General features: G+C 43.3%; 1 protein-coding gene across 4 annotated transcripts in view; it reads left to right on the top strand.

Annotated features, from left to right (window-relative positions):
* The window catches only part of socs7 (suppressor of cytokine signaling 7), a 149,759-nt gene that overhangs the window by 39,661 nt on the left and 82,572 nt on the right, over positions 1-27,526 (top strand). For all 4 annotated transcript variants that reach the window (XR_012102074.1, XM_073071795.1, XM_073071793.1 and 1 more), the window contains exons 2-4: positions 4,811-4,875; positions 16,688-16,792; positions 27,053-27,178. Coding sequence is in view for 3 of the 4 variants with exons in the window: in XM_073071795.1 (XP_072927896.1) it covers positions 4,811-4,875; positions 16,688-16,792; positions 27,053-27,178 (296 nt within the window). In the remaining variant the exon portion in view is untranslated. The remainder of the gene's footprint in view (positions 1-4,810; positions 4,876-16,687; positions 16,793-27,052; positions 27,179-27,526) is intronic.

The raw sequence follows: 27,526 nt of genomic DNA, 5'->3' as shown, positions 1-27,526 counted from the left end.
TCAAGATTGATGGATTGAAGAAGAATGGACACTGAATTACAAATACTGTGAAGGAAATTGTTTCCTGTCCTGCTGGCTCCACGTGAATAGATTGGGGCTGCTTAACTTGGGCACTTTATTTTTGTTCCATTATCTACACAACTCGGGGACATAGTGATCTCTGCTTCTGTTTGTCCTTTGAAAGATTTAAGGGTAGCAGGAAGGGTAAATGTCCTTTAACATCCCTTGTAAGACTAGCCAAGGATTGCAATGTGAGCAGCTGTTAGGGGAATGCAACAACCATTGCATTTCAGTAGCATCCTTCACAGCCTCTGCATTATAAAATCCTAAACACCTAATGAAATACTATCTGAAAGGCAGTTAATGCTGCAATTGAATGTTTTTAGGGTGTGTGTGTTAAACTTCATGCCATCTCAAAAGTTTCTTCCCCAGGCAGTTGATCTGATCAACCCCTCCCTCCCCCATTATCCCCATCACTGAATTGCACTGTAAACTTTTTTTATAATGCTGTTAACATTGTAAATTCATGCTGGTATTCATATTTTAATCCATTTCTGTACTTTAACTGCTAACTTTTAAAATATAATTTTTATTCTTTATAATTTTTTTTGCTTGTTTTTGCCAACACACAGCATATTCCTTCTGTACAGTACTGTGCAAAAGTCTTGGACACATGTTTAAAAAAATTCTATAAAGTGAAGATGCTTTCAAAATGAAATTTTTAAATATCAGAAAATTTGCTATAAAGAACAGTAAACAATAAAAAAACTAAATTAGATCAATATTTGATGTGCGCACTCTTGCCTTTAAAACTGCATCAGTTCTCTTAGTACACTATCGTGCAGTTTTATAAGAAAATTGGTTGGTTGTTCCAAGCATCTTGGAAAACTTGCCACAGTTCTGCAGACTTTGTCTGTCTCGCTTGCTTTTGTCTTTCCAGGTAATCCCAGACATTCTTAATGATGTTGAGATCAGGGCTCCGTGGAGTCCATACACCTGAAACCATATAAAATATCTCGGGTGCCTAAGACTTTTGCACAGTATTGTAAATGTATATGGTGAATACAGTTGATCTTTGATCCTTAACACAGAACTGTGTACAAGTGGATGTAAAAGTTGTCATGATGTTTATTGCAAGGAAGAACAGAGGGGTTAATTATCCCCATTTCTCTGGCCAGTATTGTTCCCTCAGTCAGCAACCCCTCTTGCATCTTGACTCTGGTGCAAGGTGCTATACAATATAAAACTTGTTTTTTTGTGTGTGTGTGTGTATGTATGTGTGTGTGTATGTATGTGTGTGTGTGTGTATATATGTATGTGTGTATATGTATGTATATATGTGTATATACATATATATGTATATGTGTGTGTGTGTGTATGTATATATATATATATATATATGTGACAGAGATCATTCCCAAATAGCAGGAAGATCAGAATCAGGTTATTATCACTGATATGTTGTAGAATATCCCAAATGACACCTCCCACATTTTTTTTCCACAAATCTCACTTTGAGCAATCCAACGACTGCTAGCGATCTGTGGTGCACAGAATCGTGAGGTTTCTTGTTTTGTGTGAGCAATACAGTTTAATGCATAATAAAATTACTTCAAGTTACAATAAAATTGATCTTTGATTTAAAAGAAACAAGTGCTAAAGTGAAATAGTCAAATAGTGTTCATGGACTGTGCAGAAATCTGATAGGGAATGGGAAGAAGCTGTTGAGTGTGGGTCTTCAGGTTCCTGCACTACCACAGCGAGAATCCTTAATGATGGATGCTGCTTTCCTGAGGTGCCACCTTTTGACGATGTCATCAAGGCTAGTGCCTGTGATGGAAGTGACTGAATCTACAACATCACATGCCACCTGCTGTGGGTTCTCGTGCTGCTGGTGTATTTTGTGTGTTTCACAGTAATTTATTTGGCAGTGAAATGGGCACCTCAACGATATCACTATTGATGGCTGCATTCAGTGGCCACTTTATTGGGTACACCATGTTAGTGCAAATATCTAATCAGCCAATCATGTGGCAGCAAGTCAGTGCATAAAAGCATGTCGACTTGGTCAAGAGCTTCAGGTCAGACATCAGAATGGGGAAGAAATGTGATCTAAGTGACTTTCACCGTGGAATGATTGTTGGTGCCAGATGGGGTGGTTTGAGTATCTCAGGAACTGCTGATCTGGGATCTTTCTCACACAATAGTATCTAGAGTTTACAGAGAATGGTATGAAACACAAAAAAACAATCCTGTGAGCATCAGTTCTGTGTGCAAAAACACCTCGTTAATGAGAGAGGTCAGAGGAGAATGGCCAGACTGGTTCAAGCTGACAGGAAAGAGTCATAGAACACTACAGCTCAGAAACAGATCCTTCAACCCATCTAGCCTGTGCCAAACTATTATTCTGCCTAGTCCCATCAACCTGCACTCAGACCACAGCCCTCCTTCTCACTCTCATCCATGTACCTATGCAAATTTCTCTTGAATGTTTAAATCAAACCCACATACCATATGCACTGGCAGCTTGTTCCACACACTTCCAACCTGAGTGAAGATGCCCCCCCCCCATATTCCCCTTAAACATTTCACCTTTCACCCTTAACCCATGACCTGTAGTCTCATCAAACCTCTGGGGCCAAAAAAGACAAAAGTAACTGCACGATGTGCAGAAGAGCATCTCTGAACACAATGCAATGAACCTTGAAGTGGCAGCAGCAGCAGGAGACCCCAGACATGGCCTCAGTGGCCACTTTGAGGTATGGGAGGGGGAGGAGAGGGCTTTCTCTCGGAAAGCTGAATAGGATGGGTCTTGACCTAATCGAGGGCTTTAATGGAACACTCTAACCCACAGGTTAGAGTGACCTCAGAGAACATGTGAATCCCAATTGGTTTCTCAAATCCTGAGAGAGTGGAATTAACTCCTTTGGGAGAAGCCAAAATGAAAGTCAAAGTAAATTTACTAAATTACATACACAGTCTTTGGCTGTATGCTGCAATAGGAATTATTCTGGCTATGATATTAGAGGGTGTTGGAAGTGAGAAGAGAATGGTATTAGATTTGTTTGTTTTGTGCCATGTCGTGGGTGATTATGGTCTTTGATGGTTCTTGGCAAAAAAAGTGGTTTGCCATTGCTGCCCTCTGGACAGTGTCTTTACAAGATGGCTGACCCCAGCCATTATCAATACTCTTCAGAGATTGTCTGCCTGGTGTCAGTGGTCGCAAAACCTGGACATGATATGTACTATCTGCCCATACGACTATCCACCACCTGCTCCCATGGCTTCTGTGTCCCTGATCGGGGTGGGGTTATGCATGTACAACACCTTGCCCAAGCGTGACCTGCAGGCTAGCAGAGAGAAGGAGCACCTTACACCTCCTTTGGTAGAGACATATCTCCACCCTGCCAACCAGGCATTAGATTAGGAACTTCTTGAAATCTTGAAAATGGAACTTTTGTAATGGTACACTTTACAAATACTATTAAACTCTAAGGTTAGCACTGACATGGATGAATTGGGTTGGAACATAGAACATTAGAATGCAGTGCTGGCACTTCAGCCAGTGAAATTATAATGGGGTTGGGGAATGTGAGAGTGTGAAGTGTGGTGTAAGAGAAACACCATGTGCACAGTTGGTCAGGGTACTGACCGCCACACTGTAGACATGCCTATTCCTGTCTCAGGCCTCAAGTTGGACAGCCTCTGAACGCAGCAACTCCATCCACACAGTCTGGTTTGTAAATTAGTTATATGCTCGCTGAGTGTTCTGAGCCAGTACTTCCTGCTGCTTCTGTACCGTGAGTCATGCAGCCAGCACATGCCTCGCTATCAGGGGGCTGTTCATCACTGCACTTCAGACACTACACAAGCCTGAGCTTTTCTAGGTGAGCTATTTATAAACTTAATTTTAATAGCGGTGCTTTGGGTAGTAAACCAGTTAATTCTTTAAATGTAGGCTAGCTGATAGATGTCGGCACATTTCCTATTTAACTGACGGTAGGCCCATCTGCCATTAATGATAAACCATGTGGCTTCTACACGTTATAATTCTGGTGGCTGCTTATCTATCTTGCAGCTGACAGCCATTAGATGAGTGTCCGAGATGTTTCCTGCATCTCCAACCTGTCCCAGCCAGTGATCTGTGACCCTGACCCATTTCCCAATTTGATTTGTATTGTCCTTGCTCACACTTTGAGAACGTCCTCCTCTCCCTGCTCATTTCCTACAGTCTGTTTTTTAAACCCTCTGGCCTCCCTCCCCACCGTGCAGAGAGTGACGAGAGGGTGCAGAACAGTCCGAGCTGCTGAAGGTGCAATGTAAGTTCAAAGTAAATGTAAGTCACCATATACAATCCTGAGGTTCATTTTCTTGTGGGCATACTCAATAAATCTATAGAATAATAACCATAACAGAATCAATGGAAGACCGCCCAACTAGGGTGTTCAACCAGAGTGCGGAGGATAACAAACTGTACAAATACAAAAGAAGAAACAATAACAATAAATAAATATCAAGAACATGAGATGAAGAGTCCTTGAAAGTGAGTCCATAGGTTCTGAAAACATTTCATTGATAGGGTGAGTGAAGTTCAAGAGCCTGATGGTTGAAGGTGGACTGAAAATGCAGAGTTACCATGTAGGACCCCATTGTCTGAGAGGACACAACATTGCCAAATCCATTCTGTCAATGAGATGCACACTGCTGTGTCGGGGAGTTTGAACCATTTAACGTCTCATCATGTTAAATACACATGTAGTGGTCTATGGGCAGTTCCCCTCCCTGATATCTCTTGTCTATTCCTCCACAGCAAACCCAGACTGACTCGGACGCAAAGTGCCTTCACTCCTGTGTCTTTAGCACCACCTTTCACAGGTAAGAAGCTTTAAAAAGCAAAGATCCTCCAAATACCAGAAATCTAAAATAACTACCTTATGAGGATAGGTGGAGTGAGATAAGACTTTCCTCTTTGGAGTGAAGTGGAAAGATAGTGATAGACATGGGAAAGATAAGAGGCCAGAGGCTTTTTCCCAGGTGGGGAAATGGCTAATACCAGGGGCATAATTTTAAAGTGATTGGATGAAAGTATGAGGGGGGTAGCAGTCAGAGGTAATCATTTTACAGAGTGGTGGGTGAGTGGAACACCCAGTCGGGGGTGGTGGTGGGGGCATTAAGGGCATTTAAGAAATGCTTGATGGGCACATGGATGATAGAAAATTGGAGGTCTGTGTGGGAGGGAAGGGTTAGATTGATCGTGGAGTAGGTCAGCACGGCATTGTGGACCAAAGAGCCTGTACCGTTCTTTGTTAATTGCAAATTTTGAAATTAGTCCACAGGTTAGGCAGCATGTGTGAATGTAGGACATCGAACAGGAACAGGTCTTTCAGCTCATGGCATGTCTGCCAGCCATGATGCCAAATGTAACTGCACCTATTCTGATGGTGCCTCAGCAGAAATGTCAACTGTTTATTCTCTCAACTATCCCCTCCCAGCTGCTTTCTTCATCCCTCCCTCTCTCACTGCTCCCCCTCAGTGCTGGCTTCTGTACCCTTCCTTTCTAGTCCTGACGAAGGGTCTTGGCCCCAAAAGTCAATGGATAATAAACTGGATTTGATTAGGAAGCTTAAGTTAAGGAACTCTTAAGAGGCACTGATCATAATATGATGGAATTCACCCTGCAGTTTGAAAGGGACAAGATAAAATTAGATGTATCAGTATTACTGTGGAGTAAAAGGAATTACAGAAGCATGATGATGAGCTGGCCAAAGCTGATTGGAAGGGGACACACTAGCAGCGATGACAGCAGAACAGCAATGGCTGGAGTTTCAGGGGGCAATTCAGAAGGCGCAGGACAGATGCATCGCAAAGATGAAGAATTCTAAAGGGAGGATGATGTAACCATAGCTGTCGAGGGAGTCAAATACAGCATACAAGTAAAAGAGATGGCAGATCCTTTAGCAAAAAGTAGTGGGAAGTTAGAGGATTGGGAAGCAGAAAAAAATCATAAGGAGAGAAGATGAAATATGAAAGTAAGCTAGTCAATGATATCAAAGAGGACACCAAGAAGTTTTTTTCAGATAGAGTAAAAGAAAGGCGAGTCGATAGAGGACTGCTGGAAAATGATACATGAGGTAGTAATGAGGGATAAAGAAATGGAGGATAAACTTAATTATTTTGTGTCAATCTTCACTGTAGAAGACTAGCAGAATGCCAGAAATGTAAGAGTGTCAAGGGGCAGAAGTGAGTGTGGTTGCTAATACTGAAGAGAAGGTGCTTGGGAAACCGAAAGGTCTGAAGGTAGTTAAGTCACCTGGACCAGATGGTGTACACCCCAGCGTTCTGAAAGAGGTGGCTGAAAAGATTGTCGAGACATTAGTAAGGGTCTATCAAGAATCACCAGATTCTGGACTGATTCTGGAAGAATGGAAAATTGCAATTGTCATTCCACTCTTAAGAAGGGAGGGAGGCAGAAGAAAGGAAATTATAGTCTAGTTATCATGACTTAATTGGTTGGGAAGATGTTGGATTCCATTATTAAGGATGAGGTTTTGGGGTACTTGGAAGCCTGAAGGCACACACTTAATGATTCAGGAGCAGCTCCTTCCTCTCTGCCATCCAATTTCTAAATGGACATTGAACCCATGAATGCTACCTCGATACTTTAAAAAAAAAAATTTGTTCTTTGCACTACTTGTCAATTTAACTAAATACATATACTTTGATTCAGTTTTTCTTTATTTATCATGTATCACAATGTACTGCTGCTGCAAAGTTAACAAATTTCATGACATATGCCGGTGATACAAAACTTGATTCTGATGATAAAATAGGCCAAAGTCAGCATGGTTTCCTTGAGGGAAAATTTTCTTGCCAAATCTGTTGGAATTCATTTGGGAAATAACAGGCTGGATAGGCAAAGAAGACTCAGTGGATGTTGTATACTTTATTTTCAGAAAGCCTTTGACAAGGTACCACATATGAGGCTACTTCACAACAAGATCCCATGGTATTATAGGAAAGACACTAGATTGGCTAGAAGTTTGACTGATTGACACAAGACGATGTCAGATTAAAGGGGACCTGTTCTGATTGGCTGCTAGTGACTAGTGGTGTTTCGCAGGGGTCAGTATTAGGACCATTCTTTTCACGTTGTATGTCAATAATTTGGACGATGAAATTGATTACTTTATGGCCAAGTTTTCAGATGATACAAAGATGGGTAGAGGGGCAGGTAGTGTTAGGGAAGCAAGGAGTTTGCAGAACAATTTAGATTGAGAGAATGGGCAAAGAAGTGGTAGAGGGAATATAGTGTAGGGAAGTGTATGGTCATGTACTTTGGTAGAAGGAATAAAGGTGTGGACTATTTTCTAATTGGGGAGAAAATTCAAAAATCAGAGGTGCAGAGAGACTTGGGAGTCCTCATGCAGGATTCCCTAAAGGTTAACTTGCAGTTTGAGTCGGTGAGAAAGGCAAATGCAATGCTAGCATTCACTTGAAGAGGACTAGAATATAAAAGCAAAGATGGAATGCCAAAGGCATTAGTCAGACCATACTTGAAGTGTTTAGAGCAATTTTGGGCCCCTTCTCTAAGAAAGGATGTGCTGGTATTGGAGAGGGTCCAGTGGAGGTTTAAGAGAATGAAAGGGTTAACATATGAGAAGCATTTGATGGTTCTGCACCTGGAGTTTAGAAGAATGAGGTGTGACCTCATTGAAACCTATTGAATATTGGAATGCCAAGATAGTATGGATGTGGAGAAAATATTTCTTGTAGTGAGTGAGTCTAGAACCAGAGGGCACAGACTCGGAATAGTGGGGCGTCTGTTTAGAAGAGAGATGAGGAAGAATTTCTTTAGCCAGAGGGTAGTGAATCTGTGGAATTCACAGATGACTGTGGAGGCCATGTCATCATAGGATGATAGGTTCTTAATTCGTAAGGGCGTCAAAGGTTACAGGGCAAAAGCAAGAGAATAGGGTTGAGAGGGACAATAAATCTGCCATGGTGCAATGGCGGCGCAGGAACGATGGATCAAATGGCCTAATTGTGCTTCTATGTCAGATGGTCTGCGGCTGACCCAATGCGAGATGAGAGAGTACTGCGTGCTTGTTCTTGCAGAAATGTGGCTCCAAGACAACTCCCATCCAGCATCAGTCTTCAGACCATGCCACTCAGACTTCTACAAATACAGTGGGTTCCGGTCAACTGGGATGCATTGGACCAGTACATTTAGGGTCAAATAAGTGGCTGCCCCACTTAGGTGAAGTTTTATGGAAATAGTTAAAAAAGGTATTTTTTTTTTTTTTTAAAAGACAAACTACCATTTAACTGAGTAGCAAATTATGTATTTAAATGAAATGCAGAAAAAATTAGAACACTACAAACACTACTGCAGTAGTATAAAACTTTATTAGTTCCTAATAGCTATCGATGGAGGAATTCATCCAGTGTTATTTCTTTTGACTGTAAATTAACAAAATCAGTACAGACAGTGGACTGCCTTCATACAATGCTGTCGATGATTGCATCCTCCAAATCTTCATTTTCATTGTAAGATTCAGATGATTGTCGATCAAGATACTTGAAATAGTGAAATAGTTTCATTTTCACTCCAGGCCGTTTCTGGCTTCTCCAAGCCTGAATACATGAAACTGTAGTGAGAAAAACAGTTCTGAATTGTCTTGCTGCTTATTTCTCGCCAACTATCAGTAACAAAAATCACTGCTTTTTGAACACAAACACATGCAGCTGTGTAAATGTAGTGCAATGTAGTGTCATAACGGCTGCACAAGTACACACATCAGATGCTAATTAGACTGTTCGCCAGCAGTCTCCTGTCCCAATTAAATAATATAGTATCCCAAATAAACAAAGGGAATCCTATTTTTTTTCCCTGTACCCAGTCCATAGCCTTCCATTCCCCTCCCATCCATGTAGGAGTACATTTAAGAGAAATTTGGATTCGAACCCGCATCCACCACTTCCACTGGCAGTTCATTTAATCCCTAATCACCTTGCGAGCGAAGGAGCTCCCCCTCGTGTTCCCTTAATCATTTCATCTTTCACCCTTTACCCATGACCTCTAGTTCTAATCTCACCCAATCTCGGGAAAAGCATGCTTGGATTTACCCTATCAATACTCCTCACGATTTTGTATACCTCTTATCAAATTCCCCTCTCATTCTCCCATGCTCTAGGGAATGAAGTCCCATTTAATCAGATGTAGTTGCTATTGTAATGTTGGAAACAAGATAACCAGTTGTATGTCCAGCATATTGCCACAAGATGAAGATTATCTTTATTTGTGACGTGTGCATCAAAACATAGTCAAATGTATCATTTGAGTCAAATCAGGATTGCGCTGAGGGAAGCCCCCAGCCTTGTAGCTGGCTCTGTAAAGTGCTGCATTAGCTGCTGTGCTACCATATTGCCCCAAACTGTAATAATGTTCAGGTAATTTATTTGTGGTGTTAGCTGAAGAATAAGCACTTTGTCAGAGAGGAGAATTTAGATTTTAAATCTCCATGATGTATACTCTCACCTACATCTGGTACTGCACTGGTGTTCAGGTCTGTTTGTGGAAAAGTCTTGAACCCAACAACCTTTTAGCTTCTAGCACTTGTCAGAAACTGGGCTAACCAATGGAACATTGAAAAGTGATTCCCAGCCAAGCAGTTTTGCTATTAATACAAGAGATTCTGTGGATGCTGGAAATCCAAAGCAACATGCACAAAATGCTGGAGGAATTCAGCAGGTCAGGCAGCATCTATGGAGAAGAATGGAGAGTTGGCATTTCGTGAAGACCCTTCAATCAGGACTGGAAAGGAAGTGGGAAGCCAGAAGAAAGGTGGTGATGATGTGTTTTGGGGGGTAGGAATAAGTACAGATTAGATGGTAATAGGGGAAGGTAGGTGGGTGGGGGAGGGACAATTGAAGTGAGAAGCTGGGAAGTGGTAGGTGGAAAAGACAAAGGGCTGAAGAAGGAGGAATCTGATAGGAGAAGAAAATGAACCAATGGAGAAAGGGAAGGAGGGGGGGTCACTAGAGGGAGGTGATAGGCAGGTGAGGAGAAGAGAAGGGAGCCAGAATTGGGAATGGAAAAAGTGGGGGGGGGGGTAAAAATTACCTGAAGTTAGAGAAATCATGCCATCAGGTTGGAGGGTACACAGGCAGAATATGAGGTGTTGCTCCTCTAACCTGAGAGTGGACTCATTGTGGCATTAGAGGAGACCGTGGACTGACATGTTGGAATGGGGAGTGGAATCAAAATGGTTGGCCATCAGGAAATCTGTGTTGTGGACGGAGCAAAGGTGCAGTTTTGTTAATGCTGTTGTTAAAGAATTTTTAAAAAGGAGTGTGGCTTTGATAATCAGAATCAGGTTTAATATCACTGCTATATATTGTGAAATTTGTTAACTTTGTGGCAGCAGTACAATGGAATACATGATAAATGTAGAAAAAAACAGAATTTCAATAAGTATATATGTGTATATTAAATAGTTAAGATAAATGGAAATAAAAGAAGTAGTGTGGTAGTGTTCATGGGTCAATGTCTGTTCCGAAATCTGATGACAGAGGGGAAGAAGCTGTTCCTGAATCGTTGAGTGTGTGTCTTCAGGCTCCTGTACCTCCTCCCTGATGGCAGAGGGGAAGAAGCTGTTCCTGAATCGTCGAGTGTGTGTCTTCAGGCTCCTGTACCTCCTCCCTGATGGCAGAGGGGAAGAAGCTGTTCCTGAATCACTGAGTGTGTGTCTTCAGGCTTCTGTACCTCCTTCCCAAAGGTAGAAATGAGAAGAGGGCATGTCCTGGGTGGTGGGGGCCCTTAATAATGGACACCTCCTTCCTAAGGCACAGCTCCTTGAAGATCTCTTGGATATTACGGAGGCTAGTATCCATGATGGAGCTGACTGATTTTACAACTATTTTCTAATTGACATTTAAAATACTGGGTTAATGATGAGAAAGTACCAAGATTTTAATGAAGCTAAATGATTGTGAAGATGGTAAGAGGAGTCAGAACACGTGTCTCATGCAATGATGGTGTGAGCAAGAAATTGTAGGGGAGTGTTAACAGAACGTTCAGGTATTTAATCTGCAGTATCTGCTGATTCTTCTCTGTTACCGGTTCAGCAGAAACATTATCATGGAGAGATGAGCAAATTATCATCTTGCCCCCTGCCCTGCCCCCCTCCTCGCCCCCTCCAGAGATCCACTTAAATGCCTCTCTACCATTTGATCTCTCCTGACAACTCCATTACTGTCATAGTCCTACTCCCAAGTTTCTTGTTTATATAAGGCACAGCTAGCAATCGTTACTTGCTTTCTCTGACCTCTGTTAGCTTTATACCTCTTACACTTGACTTCCATTTTCTCCTGGCTGCCTACCCTTGTTCCATCTTCCATTCCAAACTCTTCTTCCCTTGTCCTATCTTTCTGGGTTATGGTTGCTGGCCCATTTTCATTCCCATTCCATCAGGAAGTAAGAAGCCAAAGCAAGAGAAGAACATTTTGCCCCTCTCCTGGCTACTCTAGCAATCTCCAGAAACATTGATCTTTTATCTCACCCCCCCCATTCCTGCACTAACTCCATATCCTTTGATTCCCTTAATTTAATTTCCTCCCAGCTTCTTAAAGTTCAAAATAGATTTATTATCAAAGTACATATGTCACCATATTCAGCTCTGAGATTTGTTCTCCTATGGGCATATTCAATAAATCCAACAACCAGAACAGAATCAATGAAAGATCACAACAGGACAGACAACCAGTGTGCAAAAGGCAACTAACTGTGCAAATACAAGAAGAAATAATAATAATAAATAAATAATCAATAAATATTGAGAATGTGAAATAAAGAGTCCATGAAAGTGAAGTTCATAGGTTGTGGGAACATTTCAATGATGGAGAGAGTGAAGTTATCCCCCTTTGGTTTAACAGCCTGATGGTTGAGGGATCGTAACTGTTCTTGAACCTGGTGGTGTGAGTCCTGAGGCTCCTGTGTCTTCATGGTGGCAGCAGTGAGAAGAGAACATGACTTGGGTAGTGTGGGTCAGTGATGATGGATGCTGCCTACCTGTAATGGATAGGCTGTCGGTTCATGAGTGTGTTCATACCAGGCTGTGATACAGCTAATCAATATACTCTCCACTTTGAAAATCTATAGTAGTTTTTCAAAGTTTCATCCCCGTTCCCCCGACTTTCACCTTTCACCTGCCAGCTTGTACTCCTTTCCCTCCCTAACCTCTGGCTTCTGCCCTCTTCCTTTCCAGTCCTGGTGAAGAGTCTTGGCCCGAAACAGTAACTGTTTATTCCTTTCCATAAATGCTGCCTGATCTGCTGAGTTCCTGCAGCATTGTGTGTGTGTTGCTCTAAAAATATTCTGTTAATCACCATGAATGTATTCCTAGTCTTCACTGCTGTCCTGAATAGAAAACTCCAAGGAGTAATTCCCTCTGGTTAAAGAAATTTCTCAGGCAACACACATAAAATGCTGGTGGAACACAGCAGGCCTGGCAGCATCTATAGGAAGAAGCCCTGTCGACGTTTCGGGCCGAGACCCTTCGTCAGGACTTGTCTGGTTGTGCTCTGGTTCTAGAATGTTCCTGAGGAAGCATCAGTACTGAAACCACAGTAGAAAAAGCCTACTTACATTTACCCTATTTATACCTCTCATAATTTTGTAGACCTCGATCAAATCTCCTATCATTCTCTTACACACCAGGGAATAAAGTCCTAACATATTCAACCTTTCCCGATTAAGTCAGGTTCTCAGAGTCCAGGCAGGTCTTTATAAATTTGCTCTATACTTTTTAGTATTGATATTTTTCCTGTAGGTAGGTGACCAGAACTGCACATGTATTAACTTTGAAGTGATTCATACACAAGAAACCCAGCTGTATCTGAATGCCCACAGCTTCTACTCTCACTATTTTAAGAGTATTCATCTGTTCCCAGGATGTGACTTTCCTTCAAAGAACAGTTTCCTTTCCTCCACATCTCCTCCATTTCTCGTATATCTGCGCTCACCTCATCTTCCTGCCACCTTGATAGTGATAAGAGTTCCTCTTGTCCTTACCTACCACCCCATCAGCCTCCACATCCAACATATCGTCCTCTGCAACTTCTGCCATCTCCAAAGGGATCCTACCGCTAAACAAATCTTAACCCCCTTCTCTGTGCTTTCCGCAGGGATCGCTGCCTCCAAGATTTCCTTGTCCATTCGTCCTTCCCCACTAATCTCTCTCTCTGCGAACAACCATGGTGCTAATCCTGCCTATTCACCTCCATTCAGAGCCCCAAACAGTTCTTCCAAATGAAGCAACACTTCACCTGTGAATATGCTGGTGTGGCTCGCCTGTTGTGCCTGGTGTTCCCAAAGTGGCCTCCTCTACATTGGTGAGACCCAACTGAAATTGGGGGAAAGCTTTATTGAGCACTTTCACTCCATTCGCCGAAAGTGGAACTTCTCGGTGGCCAAACATTTTAATTCTGATTCCCATATTGACATGTTGGTCCATGGCTGTCTCTTGGGCCACGATTAGGCTATCTTGAGGGTGGTGGAGCAACACCTTGTATTCCATCTGGATAGCCTCCAACCTGATAGCATGAATATCAATTTCTCCCAGTTTAAAAAAAAAAAATTCCCTCCCCCACCCTCTTCCTCTATTCCCCACTGTGGCCACTTACCTCTCCTCACCTGCCTATCATCTCCCCCTGGGTCCTCTCCTCCTTCCCTTTCTCCTGTAGTCCACTCTTCTATCAGATTCCTCCTTCTCCAGCCATTTTATCTTTGCCAACCCACCTGGTTTCCCCTATGACCTTCTAGCTATCCCTCCTCTTCTGGCACCTTCCCCTTCCTTTCCAATCCTGATTAAGTGTCTTGGTCCAAAATCGCATCTGTTTGTTCATTTCCGTAGATGCTGCCTGACCTGCTGAGTTCCTCCAGCAGTTTGTGTGTGTCTGTTTGATGGGAGAGGGAAGAAGACAGAATGTCTGTGCTGGATGGGGTTTTTGATTATGTGGACTGCACAGAAGTGCAGAAGTGAGACAGCAAAGAAGTGTAGGCAGAATCTCTGTAGAGGGAGGCTACCTTCCGTGATGTGCTGAGCTGTGTCCACAACTTTGCGGTTTCTTGCGGCCATGTGCAGAGCAGTTGCTGTACCAACCCGTTATGTCTCTAGATAGGATGCTTTCTATGGTGCGTCAATTAAGGGTTAACTGGGGCATACCAGATTTTTTTAAACTCCTGAGGAGGTCGAGTTTCTTAACCATGATGTCTATATGGTTGGACCTGGCCAGGTGTGGGTGATGTTCACTCCTAGGGTCTTGAAACTGTTGGTGTAGATGGGAGCATACAGTATCACCTTTCCTGAAGACAATGAGTAGCAGTTTTGTTGACATTGAGGGAAAGATTGTTGCAACGATACCATGTCAAAAGGCTGTCTCTTTCCTGTACTCCAACTCGTTTGCCATACAGCCTAAAGCGGTATCATGCACAATCTTGAAGATTTGCTAGCTGATGTGTATAATTCTGTTTTCTCTCTCTTTTCTTTTGTAGTCAGCAGGGTTACGTTTCTGAATCAATCAGGACAATTCTCAAATCTATGAAATTCTGGAAGATGTTGACCAGAATCTCCATCTAGCCTTGTTCTCTTGCTTCAAAATCTTCTATCCTCTTATTCCCTCTGAACCCATGGTTCTGTATCATTTTGGGTTTTGATTTTCTCAAAGCACACAAAATGACAGGGGAACTCAGCAGAAGAGATTCTACAGATGTTGGAAATGCACACACAAAATGCTGGGGAACTCAGCAGACCAGGCAGCATCAATGGAGGGGGTAATGTTTAGTACTTTGTATAGATACTGTCTAACCTGCTGAATTCCGACAGCATTTTGTATGTTGCTCTAGATTTCCAGCATCTGTAGAATCTCTTGTTTTTTTGTTTCTGTCACCTCGTTCTGTGATTTAACCATTCAGAATCAGGTTTAATATCACTGGCATATGTCATGAAATTTGTTATGTGGCAGCAGAACATCGTGATATATAATAAACTGCAACTTGTAGTAAGAAGTGTATGTGTGTGTATATATTATGTGTGTGTGTGTATATGTATGAAAAATATACACACATGCACATACACTTCAGACTCCTGTACCCTCCTCCCTGATGGTAACAATAAGAAGGAGGCATGTCCAAGGTGATGGAGGGGTCCTTCATGACAGATGTCGCCTTTTTGAGCCTTTGCTCCTTCTTTGTAACTGTATTGATATATTGGGTTCAGGATAATTCCTTGGTCTTACCGACACTGAGTGCAAGGTTCTTGCTGCGATGCCACTCAACCAACTGATTTATCTTGCTTCTGTATGCCTCCATGTCACCAAATTTATAGATGGCATTTGAGCTGTGCCTATCCACACAGTCATATGTGTAGAGAGGGTAGAGCAATAGGATAAGCACGCATCCCTGAGGTGCACTAGTGTTGATTGTCAGTGAGGTGGAGATATTACTTCCGATCTGCACTGACTGTGGTCTTCCAGTGAGGAAGTTAAGGATCCAGTTACAGAGGCCTGGGATTTGGAGCTTTTTGGTCAGAACTGTAGGAATGAGCTGTAGTCCATAAACAGTAGTCTGATGTAAGTATTAGTATTGTCTAGGTTATCCAAGACCCCTTGAAGAGCCAATGAGATCTTATCGGCTGTAGAACCATTGTAGCAATAGGCAAATTGCAGTGGGTCCATGTCCTTGCTGAGGCAGGAGTTCAGTCTAGTCATAATCAACCTCTCAAAGCACTTCGGTAGACCATAGAGGTGAGTGTCACCCACACTACTGCTCTTGGGCACTAATATGATTGTAGCCCTTTTGAAGCAGGTGGGAACTTCCGACTGTAGCAGTGAGATTGAAAACCATCATTGGTCCCATGAGTGATCTGAGGACAATTAGAGAAGTGAGTATAGGGAATGTCCCCAGCAAGCTGCTGGGAGTTTTATTAGAAATCCATAGGCCTGTTCCAACTTGAGTTCTTCCATACTCTTAGTTGCTGAGGCAGGTTTGTACTTCTAGTCTCATGTTGACTTTGCCTGGGCTGAATATTTGTAACCACAAGGACATGGATATTAATTATCACATCATAAAAGTTGCTGAGAGTAGTTTGTGCTTCTAGACTCTCATGTTGACTCTCTGTCTGTGCCGAGTATTTGTAACCACAGGGACGTGGTTGTTAATTATCAGATCATAAAAGACAAAAACCAGGGTTACCTGAGTTACAGGAAAATATTGAATAGGTTAGGACTTTAATTCCCTGGGTTGTAGGAGAACAAGGGGAGATTTGATGGAGATGTACAAAAATGAGGGGTATCATCATCATGTGCTGTGTTGTATGACATCAACATCGTGTGCCATGTTGTATGACGTGGGCAATCATGGTATTTGCATAATTATGATTGTCCTTGGCAAATTTTTCTACAAAAGTGGTTTGCTATTGCCGCCTTCAAGGCAGTGTCTTTACAAGACGGGTGAAGGAAACAGAAAGTGGGTAGTCTTTCATTCTTCAGCAATGGAATCAGCAGGTGCTGGGTGTTGTTAATATTTTGGGGACATGCAACAGAGGGAAGGAGAAACTGACTCTCATGGAGGGGAATAAAGGGGTTAATTTTCTTTTCACTGACCTTTGCTTCTATCTGTAACCAACAGGAGAAACTGTGTCACTAGTCGACCTGGATATTTCTCGCCGTGGGCTGCCATCCCCTCATCCTCCAACACCGCCACCCCCTCCGCGCAGAAGCCTCAGCCTTCTAGGTACAGTATATACATGTCTGTGTTTCTACGGTAACATGATGGTATTTAGGCACATTTTATTCCATATCTGTATTTTATCTTATATTTTTATGTAGTTCTTTAGTCTTTATAATTGTTGAACGTTGTTGTTTATGTTGTGCCAACGCACCCCAGCATATATCATCATCTTCGTCATCATTAGGCATCATGTGTTATGATGTGGGCGATCACGGTCTTTCCATGACCACAATTGTCCTTGGCAAATTTTTCTACAGATGCGGTTTGCCATTGCCTTCTTCTGGGCAGTTTCTTCACAAGACAGGTGACCCCAGCAATTATCAATACTCTTCAGAGATTGTCTGCCCGGTGTGGGTGATCACATAACCAGGACTTGTGATCTGTACTGGCTGCTCATACAACCATCCACCACCTGCTCCCATGGCTTCACCTGACCCTGATCCAGGGGGGGTGGGGGGGAGGGAGGGGGGGACTAGGCAGGTGCAACAGGCCAGTGGAGGGAAGGAGAACCTTGGACCTCCTTTGGTAGAGACACATCTCCACCCTAGTGTAATGTATATGGCAAATAAAGTTGATCCTTGTCTTTTGAGTTGAGAAATTCCTTACATAGATACAATCTGACCTCCTGAGTTCTGTCTTCCCTGGTGTCCTGGTTTGACTGTGGCACTGTTGTAAATAATCTGTGGTTGTAATTCCAAAGGAGCTTGCATTTCTAAATAGCCTGGAGAGATCTCAGGATGACTCGGAACCTTGACTCTGTCTGCAACAAGCAGAAATTCATGTGGCCAAGCGTTTTAATTCCATTCCCTATCCTCATTCTGGCATGTTGCTCCATGGCCTCTTTTATTGCCTTAATGAGGCCACCCTCAGTTGTATTCCATATGAGTGACTTCTAACCCAACTGTATGAACATTGTTTTCTCCAACTTTCTGATAATTACACCCCCCGCCCCGCTTCTCTATATTTCCATATTCTATTCTGGCTGCTCTTCTCCTCATCTGCCTATCATCCCCCTCTGGCATCCCTCCTCCTTCCCTTTCTCCCATAGTCCGATCTTTCCTCTGAACAGATTCTTTCTTCAGTGCTATGCCTTTTCTACCCATCACCTCCTACCTTCCCACTTCTTGCCCCCCCCCCCCCCCAACACCACCTTCCTGAGTGAACATCACAGCTTTATTTGTTTATCACATGTACATCCAAACATACGGTGAAATGTGTTAACAACCAACATAACGGAAAGCTGTACTGGGGCAGCCCGCAAACGTCTCCACCCATTCTGGCACCAACATAACATGTCCACAATTTACTAGTCCTAACTGGTACGTCTTTGGAATGTGGGAGGAAGCTGGTGCATTTGGAGGAAACCCATGCAGTCACAAGGAGAACTTTACTCCCCATGTCACAAGTGAATAAAACTAGAGGACATAGATTAAGGGTAAGGGAAAAGAGACTTGGAGGGGAACCTGAGAGAATCGTTTTCCATGTAGCGGGTAGAATAAAGGAAGCAGAATTGCTGACAGCGGCCAAGGAGTGTCTGGACAGATTCAGATTTATTTATCACATGTACATTGAAACACAGTGAAATGCATCATTTGTGTTAACAACCAACACTACTTGAAGCTGTCCATTTAGAAGTAGATGAGGAATTTCTTTAGCCAGAGGATGGTGAATATGTGGAATTTGTTGCCACGGGTGGATGTGGAGGCCGAGTTATTGAGTATATTTAAGGCAGAGGTTGATAGATTCTTGATTAGTCAGGGCATGAAGGAATACAAGGAGAAGGCAGGAGATTGGGACTGAGAAGGAAAATGGATCAGCCATGATGAAATAGTGGAACAGACTTGACGGACCAAATGACGAGCCTAATACTGCTCCTATATCTTGTGGTCTTGTGTGCTGAGGGCAGCCAGCAAGTGTTGGCCCCTTTCATCCCTCCCTTTCATGCACATTCATTCACTCGCTCAGTTACTCAGTCACCCAACCCCAGGACAGGCCGCCTCTGGAGATGAGATGCAACAGATTTCTGTCCTCAGAATGTAATAAATCAGGTAGGTTGTCACAATTCAACAGCTTTATGCTGACTTTTAACATTACCAATTTCTTAAAAATGCTTTTGCTCCAGGGATGGTTCTAAAATTGAATTTAATAAAACCCTTGCTTTGACAATGAAATTGGTTTCCACAAACCAGCTCCTTAGTGAGCCAACACTACCAGAACAGGCACAGAGGCTGTTGCAAAAATACAACAGTGTTTGCTAATGTCCTCAAGAAAACGAGCCCAAGGCCATTTCTATGCAGTGTGTGATGCCAGTACCACACTACACAGCTTTCTGCAAACTTGGTTAGGGTAATAAATGCCAAGATTCGATCGCTGCCTATCTCTGGACACTCCCCTGTACCACACTCCATTCTGAAATCTGACAACAGCGGAAGAAGCTGTTCCTGAATTGTTGAGTGTGTGCCTTCAGGCTTCTGCATCTCCTCTCTGACAGTAGCAATGAGAAGAGGGCATGTTCTGGGTGATGGGGGTCCTTAATGATGGATGCCACCTATTTGAGAGAGAGTGTTTCCCTGCTTGTCAGAGTTGTGCCATAGCATCTCTAGGTGGACAGACATGCCTGTTTTATTCAGAAAGATGCATCCCCTGACAAGGTAGCACCATCTAGGTTCAGCATTGAAGCGTCAGCCTTGGTATTATGCAGATTGGTTCAGTGGTGAGTGGGCTACAGTAGGTGCACAGAGGATGTTTCCCTGTGCCACACACACTGCAGCAAAGGTCTAGCCTGACACCAGCTCAGTTGCCAGCACTCTTGTTTACAGAGAGTCTGTTCCTCGGGGGTGGGGGGGGGGGGAGAGAGATACTATATATTAAATACATTGTATATTGTGTATGTATATATGTGTGTACACACACAAAAACACACAACCGCGTGCACAAGTACACATAAAAGCGAGGTAGTGTTCACGGATTCAATGTCCATTCCAGAAATTGGATGGCAGAGGGGATGATCAGTGAGCTGTGCCTTTAGGCTTCTGTACCTCCTCCCTGATGGTAGCAAAGGTGTAGCCACATCCTGGATGATGGATGGAATTGTGTATATACGGATTAAGATAGATTATGCTTCATTGGAAGTTACTGGAAGGAGTTCAGTCCAATACTGGTCTGGTTGAGCATAGGGAGACGACTGCAGATACTGGGAGCTAGAGCCGCAAGCGATCTGCTGGAGGAACGCAGTGGGCTGAGCAATATCTGGAACGGAAAAGGATTCAAAGTACATTTATTATCAAAGTATTAATGCAGTATACAACCCTGAGATTAGGCTTCCTGCAGACAGCCACAAAACAAAGAAGCACCATGGAAAACATCAAACATCAAGAGTTCTTGAAACAGTCTAGGGATGTCCAGTTCAACTTAGCACTGTTGTTTGGCTAAATTGTTTGGAGCCAGTCCACTCCAGTAAAAAAAAAAGTGCAAAACAGCAATTTTAAAAAGAAGAGTAGCCAGGAGGATGCAGAGTTTCAACCCAAAACATCAGCTCATCCTTCCTGCATCTGTTTCCCTAGCAGATTTTGTTCTGCACCTGATTGAGTATGTCTCAATTCAAGACAGGATAGAGCAACTGATTCTCAAAATGGAATTTAATATCAAGGACATATGTTGTGTAATTTGTTTTGTGGCAGGGTTATAGTGCAATATATTAAAAATTACTATGTTACAATAAGAAATTTAAAGAAATAATAAATCATCATCATTATATCCCATGTTGTATGACAGAGGCCTCAGGTCCACTGACTCCTCGGTTAATGGTTGGGGTCCGTGGCATAAAAAAAGGTTGGGAACACCTGATGTAGGCAGGAGTGCCTGACGCCACCTCTGGTGGAGATGTGTCTCCAATCCACCACCCAATAAATAGATAAGTAGTGTAAATAGAGAGCAAAATAGTGAGCTGCTGTCTAGAAATACAATGGCAGAGGGTAAGAAACTGCTCCTAAGGCTTTGAGTGTGTCTCTTCGGGCTCCTGTACCTGCTCCCTGAATGAATGGTAGTAATGAGAAGAGGGCATGTCCTGAGTGATGAGGGTCTTTAGTGATGGATGCTCCCTTCTTCAAAAGGCGATGCCTCAAGAAGTCCTCCTCTGTGATGGAACTGGCTGAGTTTACAACCCTCTGTAGCACTTTCTGATCCTGTGCAGTGCCCCCCACCCCACATACCAGACAGTGATGCAAACAGTCAGAATGCTCTCCACTACAGAAATGTGTTGGTCTTTGGTGACATACTTAATCTCATTCTCCTAATGAAGTATAGCCACTCGTGTGCCTTCTTCGTGATTGCATCGTCATGTTGGCCCAGAATAGATCTTTGGAGATGTTGACTCCTGGGATTCTCGCTCAGGGGGCTGTAGATACAGAGGATGAAATAACAGTTCCTTTTGATGGGATACATGAATCAGAAGAGAGATCTGAAGCATTATTATCCTTTCACAGCAGGATCTGCTGGAAGAATGGGTTCAGTGGGGCTGGGTCTTCCTCTTGGGGTTCTCATTCAGTTTAAGTTGAAAGTAAATTTATTATCAAAGTGCCAATATGTACTACCCAGAGATTCATTTTCTCGCAGGCTTTTGCAGGATAAAACAATGTAATTTGCAGAAAGCTATACATAAACAAAGACTGACAAACAACCAATGTGCAAAACAAGATAAACTGCAAATAACAAAAACTACTGAGTACATGAGTTGTAAAATCCTTGAAAGTGAGTGCAGGGCTTGTGGAGTCAGTTCAGTGTTGAGGTGAGTGAAGTTATCCATGCCGGATATGAGGGGCAATAACTGTTCCTGTACCTGGTAGTGTGGGACCTACAGCTCCGGTACCCCCTACCTGATTGCAGCAGTGAGAAGAGAGCATGACTTGGACAGTGGGGTCCGTGATGGATGCTGCTTTCTTGTGTCCGCACTCCTTGTAGATGTGCTCAATGGTAGCTCTGCCAGTGACAGACTGGGCTGTATCCACCAACTCGCTAGTCTTTTCTGTTCCTGGGCATTGATGTTTCTATACCAAACTCTGATGCTACCAGTTCGAATACTCTCCACTGCACATCTATAGAAGATTGTAAATATTTTTTGGTGACTTCAGATCTATGCAAATGTCTGAGAAAGTAGAGGTGATGACATGTCTTATTTGTTTCTCGGTCTTCTGTCTTCCTCTCCAACAATGTATTCCACATACAGCGCAATCATTATGACATCATCATTACGTGCTATGTCATATGACGTGGGCATTCGTGATCTTTACATGACCATGATTGTTCTTGGCAAATTTTTCTACAGAAGTGTGCAACTCTCGCTTTGGGTAGCAGTTAATATAGGGGGTGACAGCCCCTGGCCCGGCCAAACTTAAGAAATCTCGTTTGGGTGGATGCTGTGCGATGTGTCCCGTTACAAATCAGTACCCTGAAATAACAAACAGTACACAAAATGCGATTAAAAGATTGAGCTTTATAATTCTGAATTTGACTATATGGATAGTAAAGAAAACAAGAAGAAAAAGAGCCCATTCTTATGAAACAACTCTATTGTGCAAGGTTGGAGCTCACTGATAAGGTCATTCTTCCACCATCAGCCTCCTCCAATCGTCGCTGACCTTTGGACCCTCGCTCCAAGTCCAATCCGTCCGGTGGTCTACCAGCTCTCTCCATTCGCATCTTCTCTCCTCATCTCTCCCCGGCCAAAAAAACCCATGACTTCCCAGCTCCCAGCCACACAAGAAAGAACAACATCCTGCTCATTGGCTAGCATGCCCCATTATCTCTAGACATGACCCAAACATTGCTGCTCCAGAGAAACCATTACCTCGGCAGTGGAACATTACAGAGAAGCCATTACATTAGCAGTGAAACCTTACAGCGTGATGCAAGTGTTTTGCCATTGCCACCTTCTGGGCAGTGTCTTCACGAGACTGGTGACCCCTCCCCCAACCCATTATCAATACTCTTCAGAGATTGTCTGTCTGGCGTCAGTGGTTGCATAACCAGGACTTGTGATCTGCACCGGCTGCTCATATGACCATCCACCACCTGCTCCCATGGCTTTATGTGACCCTGATCGGGGGGCTAAGCAGGTGCTGCACCTTGTCCAAGTGTGTCCTGCAGGCTAGCGGAGGGAAGGAACGCCTCACACCTCCTTTGGTAGTGGTAGAGACATATCTCCACCCTGCCATCCAACAGTGTAATAGCTGAATAAGAAGGTAGAGGTTGAGGACTGTGAAGAATGGTAGGAAACATTTCATTGTATGAAGAGTGACTACTGTCCTGCTTAAACATGAGATTGCCTCCTGGTCTGACCAAGGCCAGTCCAACCCCAGTATGACTGACAAACACTGCAGATTCTAAAGTGATCTCCATTGATAGAGGTCGACCATGGATGCTGCGTCCTAACTGTCTGTGTTGTAGGTACAACACTAGTCTTGTCAGTACGCAAGCTAAGGCAGTATGGTATGGAGATCAAGCTGTTGCCCCTCTCCACACAAAGCAACAGTTTGCCATCAGCAGAGTTGCCAGTCAGCATTGAATTCAACATAGGCTTGCCCTGGGGACTCCAGCTCTGGACTTTTCCCTCTGGGTTTACTCCCAAAGCCTTTCCCTTGAGTGCATACAGCCACAAGGCACTGGAGGTTTGAGATCAGTTTAGTTTCTCATCGATGAGCTGCCAACCACAGCTGATGAGCCACATCAGCCTGGGAGAGCAATCTGAAATTAGAAAGGGAAACGGCTGAAAACATGAGCTCATCAGAACCTGATAAAGGATCTTTGACCTGAAATGTTAATTTTCTCTTTCAGCAGATGCTGCCGAACATGTTCTGTTTTTATTCCAATCCTTCTCTCCACAAGTCACACTTGCTGTCTTGCCCATCCAGTTCATGGAATTATCGTCTGATCCTGTTGGGCTCGGGTGGGGTAGTGAAGCTCCAGGGAAGTCGAGGGCTGTCAAGCTGGGAACCCTGAGTTTATTTGAGCATAGGTGCTAGTTGTGGGAGCTTGCTATGTTTTCAGTTTCAAGTTTCTTGTCATGTATACTGCTACATTCAAGCCAGTGTGATGTAAACTGTGTTTTAAGGGTCAGACTTTACATTTTTGTTCACTTCTACCACTTGCTGGGTGTTGATTACTACATACAGGTGTCTCTCCCCCCCCCCCCCCTTTACAAAGCTATGAAACCTTTCTTAAGCCGAAATCGCGTAAAGCGAAGAGCCATTAATTTATATGGGAAAAATTTTCGTAAAAGCGAAAATCCTCTTTGTAATGCAAAAATTACGAATGTAGGCCTTTTGTAAAAGTGAAGTGGCGTAAAGCGAACATTTATAAAGCGAGGGACACCTGTACTCGTGCTCTAGAGGATTCTGAACTTGGTCCCAACTGAGATTGACCACATAGTCACTGTCTTTTGATTTCATTTGACATTCACTGCTAGTCTGAACAAAATATACAGACTGTGCAAATTTTCAATGACACAGTACTCCTCACATAACAATTCTTGTTGCAAAGACCATCCATTACCCCCTTCAAACCCAACCTTCACCTGAATTCAATCCTTGCTACTGCGTACATCTCAATTTATTTTAAGTAAATATCTGTGACTTAGTCTCAGTTACTCCACCGTGGCAAGTTGCAGAATCCCACCGCTCTCGGCATCAGGAAGTTTCTTCTGAATTTACTTTCAGATTTATTATTTCCAATGTCTCCCCCAAGTTCAAGTTCAGTTTATTGCCATTCAGAAATACACATGTAAACAGCCAAATGAAACAACCTTCCTCCACACCAAGGTGTACAACACAGTACATACAACGCACACACAACACAAAGTAATATTACCATAAATAAGGTGCATTTACAACACCAGTTAAAAAGTAAACAGTATAAAGCTACTGGTGGTTCATACGTGATCAGACCTGGGAGATAGCAGCGAGTTCAATTGTCTTACGGTCTGGAAGAAGAAAATGTTTCCCAACCTAAGAGCTCTTGACTAAATGCTATGGTACTTCCTTCCTGATTGGGGAAGTGGGGGAGACGTTCAAAGGGATTGTTGGATAGATGAGAGGGATCATGATAAATGTCTCTGGGTGGAAGAGATACTCTTCTCAGTATTCTTTGTGATCCTTTGTAGGGACTTGCGGTCGGATGCCATGGAATTTCTGTAGCAGATGATAATGATGATGCAGCTGGTCAGGGCACTCTCAGTGGTGCTCCTGTAAACATTGGTTAAAATGAAAGTGAGGGTAGCCTCACTCACCTCAATCTCCTCAGGAAGTGGGGATACTGTTGTGCTTTCTTAACCAAAGAGGTGGTGTTGAGGGACCAGGTGAGACTGTCCATTACGTGAACTCCGATACAGTGTTTCTAACTCTCTCCACAGAGGAGCCATGTACTGTGTGTGCAGTGAGGAGCGGTCAGCCTGCACCTTCCTAAAGTCAGCAATCGTCTCTTTGGTCTTCTCTAGTGTCCGCACATCAAAAGTTGCATTATTGCTTTGAGGAAATCCTGACATTATTAAAGCCTGTCTTTTACCAAGAGTTCATTGCAACTGGCGGACACACCCTTTGTATAAGAATGTGCTGATATTGGTTGTGAATATTGTGGGCTAACATTGACTGCAGACAATCATGTGAAATAAGTAATTTTGGCTTGGCCTTCCTTGCCCCTTCTCCCACTCCCATAAGACACACTTCCCATTTTATTATCCTAAATCGGTCCAGCTGAGCTGTGACCCAGATTCACTGGTATTTGTACTCCTGCATTCTCTGATTCTGAGCAACCTATAGCTGGAGAATTCACTGCATTTAAAAATAAATCCTCTGCTCTCTAAATGTTTGGTTTGCCCTGCTGTTTTCTTACCTACCGAAGCATCCTGCAGCTATGGAAAACAGCATATTGTGACATATTGCAAATAAATTTATTTTGATTTTGATCCAGTATAAGGTATCTGGGGTCTGCGCTCCAGGCATAAGTTTAAAAGATTAGCTTTATTTGTCATGTTTATTGAAATATTGAAACATACAGTGAAATGTGTTGTTTGCGTTAGTGCCTATCACACTCTGAAGACGTGCTGGGGGCAGTCCGCAAATATCGCCATGCTTCGGCGCCTTAGCCTGCCTACGATTTACTAACCCTGACCTGGACGTCTTTGGAATGTGGGAGGAAACCAGAGCACCCGGAAGAAACCCATGAGGTCATGGGGAACATAGAAACTCCTTACAGACAGTGGTGGGAATCAAACGCTGATTGCTGGCACTGTAAAGCATTGTGCTAACTAGAACGTTACCATGCTACCAATTGACACGTATAACCTACACTCCCTAGTGTTTTTTTTAAACCACTGCTGTAGGATACATCTCTACCAAAGGAGGTGTAAGTCGCTCCTTCCATCCACTAGCCTGTGGATCACCCTTGGGTAAGGTTTAGCACCTGCTTACCCTCCCTCCCACCACTCCACCCCCCAGTCAGGGTCACATGAAGCCATGGGAGTGAGCTACTGGTGTATATCACAAGTCCTGGTGATGCCACCACTGACACCAGGCATTAGAAGAATATTGATAATGGTGGGGGAAGGTCACAAGTCTTGTAAAGACACTCCCCAGAAGGCAGCATGGCAAACCAGTTGTGTAGAAAAATTTGCCAAGAACAATCATAGTCATGGAAAGACCAGGATCATATGACACAGCACTTGATGTTGGGGGGTGGGGGGGGGGGTTGTGGTCATTATTTAGTCCTCTGGGGGAAGGGAGGAGAGTTGGAGGGTGGGGTTTGATTGTAGGGGTTTGTAATTTCCCAGAATCAAGTTTAATGATTACTGACATGGGTCATGAAATGCTATTTTGTGGCAGCAGCACAGTACTGGACAGAAAAAGAATAAATACTACGAGAAAGGTATAAGAAGGTAGTGTTCATGGACCATTCAGAAATCTGTTAGCAGAGGGGAAGAAGCTATTGAGTGTGGGTCTAAACATAAGAGATCTCATCATAAAAGAAAGGGCAGTTTAACCTGAGTACAATAAGTACTGGATTATCTGATGCTTACTGGATTCGACTGAAGGTACATCATTATGCTAGTTAACTAGAAGCTGGTGCGGACATCAGTTATGTGCCCATTTAAGGTGCCAGTTAAATAAACTTCTACTACTGCGACCGGGAGCCATGTGTTGATGGTTGGTTCCCCTCTGGTCCGCACCCAGGATTTGCATTTCTAATCCGAAGCCTGCTTGTGTTGTTTTTCAGATGATATTGGTGGGCCTCAGCCTCCGTCATACCCAGTCAGCCCGGCTACCACCAGCTTACAGTCATTACCTTTGCCGCCTCCGCCTCCGCCTCACACATCCATCCAGCTCAATCTCATCTTGAGCGGTAAGAACGTGCTCTCGGCTTCCAAGCAAACTGTTTAGTAAAGGTTTACTAACTGGCATTATTTTTGACTTAAACACAAGAGGTTTTGCAGATGCTGGAATATCTAGATTCCTCCAGCATTTTGTGCATGTTACTCATTGTTTTGGACTTTCAGTATTTGGTGTCAAAATCCTTCAGGTAAGCAACTTTGCTCTACCGGCACTGCTGATTTTGAATTTGATTTTGTACCAAGTTTTTTTTATTCCTGCTGTCATAAGACATAGGAGCGGAATTAGGCCATTCAGCCCATCGCATCTGCTCCGCCATTCCATCATGGATGGTTTATTTTCCCTCTCAATCCCATTCTCC

The sequence above is a fragment of the Hemitrygon akajei genome, chromosome 18 (genome assembly GCF_048418815.1).
Source record: "Hemitrygon akajei chromosome 18, sHemAka1.3, whole genome shotgun sequence".
NCBI lineage: Eukaryota > Metazoa > Chordata > Chondrichthyes > Myliobatiformes > Dasyatidae > Hemitrygon > Hemitrygon akajei.
This window is presented reverse-complemented; position numbering and strand designations above follow the sequence as displayed.